General features: G+C 29.9%; 1 protein-coding gene across 1 annotated transcript; it reads left to right on the top strand.

Annotated features, from left to right (window-relative positions):
* The first annotated feature begins 212 nt into the window (after window positions 1-212).
* On the top strand, window positions 213-5,180 carry LOC107454433 (cuticle protein 10.9-like). The gene is made up of 3 exons (XM_016071634.4): window positions 213-290; window positions 2,105-2,194; window positions 4,599-5,180. Exons 1-3 carry the CDS (start codon window positions 276-278, stop codon window positions 4,947-4,949), a joined length of 456 nt encoding a protein of 151 aa, XP_015927120.4. The 5' UTR covers window positions 213-275; the 3' UTR covers window positions 4,950-5,180.
* Window positions 5,181-5,475: the final 295 nt, after the last annotated feature.

Raw genomic sequence — 5,475 nt, 5'->3', positions numbered from 1 at the left:
TCAACTTGAAAAGCATAAATGTATGAAAAGAGCAAAGGCATATCTAGATCTTAAAGATTTTATCGTAAAACATTAAGAAAAAAATTCGAAAGAAACATTTGAATGCCGAAGTAAAATTGTTTAAAAAAATGAGGGTTGTCTACATTTTTTTTTAGGTTTTCGCAAATTGGTTCATTTAATTTGATTAAATATAACCAGAGCAGCTCATAAGTAAGAGATCATTTTGAACTGTCAGTTTAACGAAACTGCAATTGCTTTGCAACTAAAGCTCTAAAATGTGGTTCATCGTCGTAAGTAGTCTTTTGGAGCATTTTGTCTCCCCACTTACCTTAACTTAGATAGTTATAGTTAGTTTATATTAGCAGGATATTACAACTATACAATTATAGAAAAAAACATCCATATGCTAAATTAATAATGGAAACTTAGAAAATTCTTTTCAATTAAAACTACTGCGAAACTTTAGGAACATAGAAGTGAAATAATTTAACTCAATTAAATAAGTAGATTAATTATAATGAAATTTATAAATTATAAGTTAAACAAGAAACAAAATAATTACATTATTTTCTTCATTTAACTAATAGTTTATTATGAAGTAGAATCTACTTAAATAATAAATTAACAATCATTTAGTATGTAGAATGCTTATTTAATTAAGAGTCATTTATGACATAGAATACTTATTTAAATTAATATTTTAATGTAAATACTGAAAAGGATAATGTAAATTATTACAAAGAGTATTTATTTTACTAAACAAATATTAAATTAGGATGAGAAATAATATTATAATTATTTTATTTTGATTAATATTAAGTTCTGATGTGGAATGCTTATTTCATTTAACTGATAGAAGATTATGAAGTTAAATACTTAATATTCAACATAATTTTTCCCAATTGTGTATAAAGTGATGTGTTTGCTATGTTTTTAATTTACGTCGCACTAGAGCTGCAGACGGTCTGGGAAACATCCCGGAGGATGATCCGAAGATATACCATCACAATTTTGATCCTCTGCGGAGGGGATGGCACCCCGGCTTCGGTAGCCCGACGAGCTGCGCGCGAAGTCGAGCACTTTACGGTAGCACAGTTTAACGAGGACCAATACCGCACACCCTCGGTCCCTACGCAGACTGATCCAAGTGGTCACCCACCCTCACACTCACCGTATCCAGTGATGTTTGACTTCTGTGATCTGCTGGGAACCGTGTCTTACCGATCAGTCCATTGCGGGACGTGTATAAAGTGAATAAATGGAATTATGAATTATTTAACAGCGGTCTTTATTTTTTAAGCAAAAAACTAAGTAAATAGGCAAATAAAAGGTTAAGCAAATACCATTTAATTCAACATAAAGTTAAATGCAAACGGGTTTACTGCAAAGCAACAAACTAATACACAGTTTGTTTAATGAAATCAAACAAAAATATTGTTAGATGCAACCAAACTCAGCACATATTTTGATAAATACGAACATGTTTACAATATTCAATCAAATATAATGAAATTTAAATAAATGCCTTTATGCTAAAATTAATGGATTAAATTCTACGTATTATTTCTAAAATATGTTTACAAAATACTTTTATATCAATATATATATATATATATATATATATATATAACAGTTGTAAGTTCTGTTAAAATCATTAAATTAAAGGATTAGGATATAAATAAATTAACGAGAACGGGGAAAACGAGAGGAAATTAACAAGGGGAAATAAAAAAAAATTTTTAAAATACAGCTTAGTTTTTTTTTTATTTAATTTTATCACAACTTTTAAATGAGTGTATAGAAGAAAATTAAACTATTCTTACAACTTAGTTTCTAGAATTGTTAGTCAGACATTATTATATATATAATAAAATTTTCATGCCTGTAGCTTTTTAAGCTGAAAACTAAAAATTATATAAATTAGCATAAATAATAAAATAGCGTACTTCATAAGCTATAGATTTTAACGGAATGAATCTTTTTGTATCGGTGTAGTCTTGTTACTTTTACTTTTAAGTAGATGTATTTTGCAAAACCTAAATTACAGTATGTAAAAGGATATATTTTACTCCATGTTTTTACTGCTCATATTAACTACTTTCAGGTTGTTTTAGCCTCAATCATTGGAGAAATAATTGGACTTGGTGAGACAAGTGGACCCTCAAGTAGTATAGGAGAATATCCATCGACAAACGTAAGCATTTCCAAAATTTCTGCGTCATCAATAATTTAAAGCTATAAGAAAAATTTCTAAATTTAATCGTAAATGACGTCATTGATAGATAATTAGTCTTGTGATTATTTGTAATTGTGATTGTATTGTAGTTAGACTATCTTATGTGGCACCATAAATTAGGAAATTTCTCTATCTATTGGCCAAAATATAGTCTTAATTTAGTTTGTTAGGCTGACTTAGGTAATAATTTAAATAGTGTTGAATAGTTTAATTGTTTTAAGTTAAGTATATGTTTTCTAAAATGGTTGTACTCATTTTGAGCATAATAGGGCCGCATAGTCTCTGTCATAATTACAGGCGATAGAACTTGCCTTTTTCACGCAATAGCATATTATAATATACTCAAGTTATGGCTCTAGAGGTGCGTAAGGAAGTAGTAAAGCACATAATAATAAGTTAGGTTTAGTTTTCTATCCTATCTTACGACATAGACTAAAATAATTTTAATACTTCTACTGATTACCTCGTTTAAATATCCTAATACTATACTTCCGGTGGTTTATATGATTTAATGGCTGTCGGATAAATTTTAAATCATTACTAAAATTCAATACATTAAAAACTTTGACATTATTATGTATGTCTTTTAAAAAATAGTTAAAATTGTAAATCTAACTACTTCAAAGGTAGTAACAGCCAAACGGTGAAAAAAATTATTAATATAGAGTTTAAAATTAATTTAGGTGCCAGGATTAGTGGAGGGGTTGAAGAATTAGAATATTTAAATGCAGTTGGGTTGTGGCATTCGGCTTGGTTACCGTTTGTTTATATGTGGTAGAGGATAATTTTGAAAGGTAGCCACGCCGGTTGCCAAAGACGACTGACTAGTTTATATATAAGTAACGTAAAATTCAGAATATATAGTAGTTTCTACATACATTCATTTCTATATACTATGTAAGTAGCGCAAAGTTCAGAATAAGTTTCTATATACAGTAGTTACTATATTGATAACTACTTTTACAATTGTTATATAGTTGATCACGAAATAAAATGGTTTATTATTTTTCAATAAAGAAAAATTTGTTTCAAATTTAAAAAAAAAAAAAAACTTTTTTTTAAATAAATTTTACGTTTTGTTAAGTTCTAAATATTTTTTTGCTGTGCTTTATCTATGCTTGAAGAGAATATGCATGCGTAAAATGTGGGTAAAAATGTACGTATAATAAAGTATCTGAATATGAATGTATAAAATTAAGTGTAAATAAGTTTGTATAGACAAGAATTTACCTTTCCACACCATATCTTAGTAACATATTTTGAACTATGCGTATTCAAATATTTAATGAGTTACGTGACGAAAATTAAGGAGAAAATTAATTTTATGGTGTTCTTCGAAAATTGAAGTATGTCAATTAAAGAGCTTAAGATGAATAATTTACTTTATTTAAAAATAAAAAATATCAACTTTTCTTTCTGTTACTTTAATCTTATTCATCCTCATATTTCTTGTTATAAGTGAAATACTCTCTTACCCATACAATAAATAGTGAAAGATGCCTGTTTCATTTTTATCACTTCTCGATCCCCCCACTCTAAAAAGGCAAACGTATGATATCTTAGTTTTAATTTTCTTTATTTATGCAATCTTTTTTTAATGTTTTAAGGAAGTGTTCTTTCTCATAAAAACAATAAATTCTAGATTTATTTTTAAGATCAATTTCAGCAAAAAATCAGCTCTTTTCAAAGTTATGCACACTGTTAGAATTTTCATTCTAAAATAATAGTAAAATAACCAGCAGCGGTCTATCCATCCAATTAACCGTAAAGTTTACGGTAAATAAAAGTATTTACCTTTACGGTTTTTTAATCATTTACAACAAGCATGGCAGCAAAACCGTAAGAAAGAAGGTTTACGGGACATTAGCGATAGTTCAGAAGCTTTATGGTGCTGCCATCTATGCGTGAATGAGAGGAAAGTAGCTTAATAGCCCAGGGTCGCAAACTGGGGATTACAGGACACTGGAAATTCATCATGTGTTGAGGGAAATGGAAGAAATATTTTGATGTCGATGGCTTGATGGTTTTGGTGACTTGAACTGTGTTTCTTCTGTCGGTTATGAGATTGACAGATTAGCCCCGGCTATAATATGTACCCATCTGCAAGGTACAAAAAGGCTTCATTTAGTGAACGTAGTTGCTGCGATGAAATTCCGGTTGCTTAACCGTATTAGGTAAAAGAAGTTAATAAACGGTTTTCTTCAACGTTAACAATTTGAATACCATCTTATTTATGGTTATTTGACAGTTTTATTTGAATATGGTGAAATAACAGTTAAATAAATTGTCATTTAACAATTTTTTTCTAAAATATTTCTAACAGTGTATAGTATGTAAATTTTCTTGTATTTTTTCTTTCAAGGTTGCACCCAAACCGTATTCTTTCAATTATCATACAACAGACGAGCTGGGAAACACCCAATTCAGACAAGAGCAAGGAGACCACACTGGGACCGTAATCGGAAGTTACGGTTACAGACATACAAACGGCTTGTACCGTTCTGTAGAATACATAGCTAACAAAGGCGGATTCAAAGCTCAGATCAAAACAAATGAGCCTGGTGTTGGACTCAGTGGTCCTGGTCCAGCAGATGTACACATTTCAGGCGAGCCATCGCCACCAGGACTGCAGGAAGCATTCAACAACCGAAGAAATCCAGCAGTTTCTGTCCCTGCTGTCGTCAGGTCAGGTTATTCAGGAAAGAAAGTCTGAATAGTGCCAGGCATCTTTCAGAACTGAATTTGAATATCTTACTGCTTGAGATAGGCCTCTGCTAAATGAGTGTGTCTGGGAAAGAATTGCTTTGTGTTGGACGTGGAATATTTAAACAGTTTATGCAACTATTACTACCTCAATTGATGATTTCTAACTACCTCATTAAATTTTTCCTGGATAACAATTGTTGTGTCTTGCATTTAAGGATCAAGAATGATGTAGAGTATAATTAAGCACTGTATACTATTTATTGTGTATTTAATAAACATTTAAACTTGATAATTTGTCTTTGATTCACTGTAAAATTTTGTTAACTATTGGAATATGTTTTTTAATATTTGTCTTAAAATTAGACGATGTTTGTGGGGAATGTGTTCATTAAACAGTCTTTTACTTTTACCATATTTTACTGAAGCTGTCATTTGTACTCTGAGAAAAAGGTATGGTCAAATTTATCATGTTATCTGGCTCTATGGAAACCCAGGAAATATTAATAATAACTTTTAGTACATGTAACAATAGA

The sequence above is a fragment of the Parasteatoda tepidariorum genome, chromosome 2 (genome assembly GCF_982258835.1).
Source record: "Parasteatoda tepidariorum strain Cologne lab strain chromosome 2, Ptep-v5.0, whole genome shotgun sequence".
Lineage (NCBI taxonomy): Eukaryota > Metazoa > Arthropoda > Arachnida > Araneae > Theridiidae > Parasteatoda > Parasteatoda tepidariorum.
Note: the sequence above shows the minus strand (reverse complement) of the source record. Positions and strands in the feature narration are given on the sequence as shown.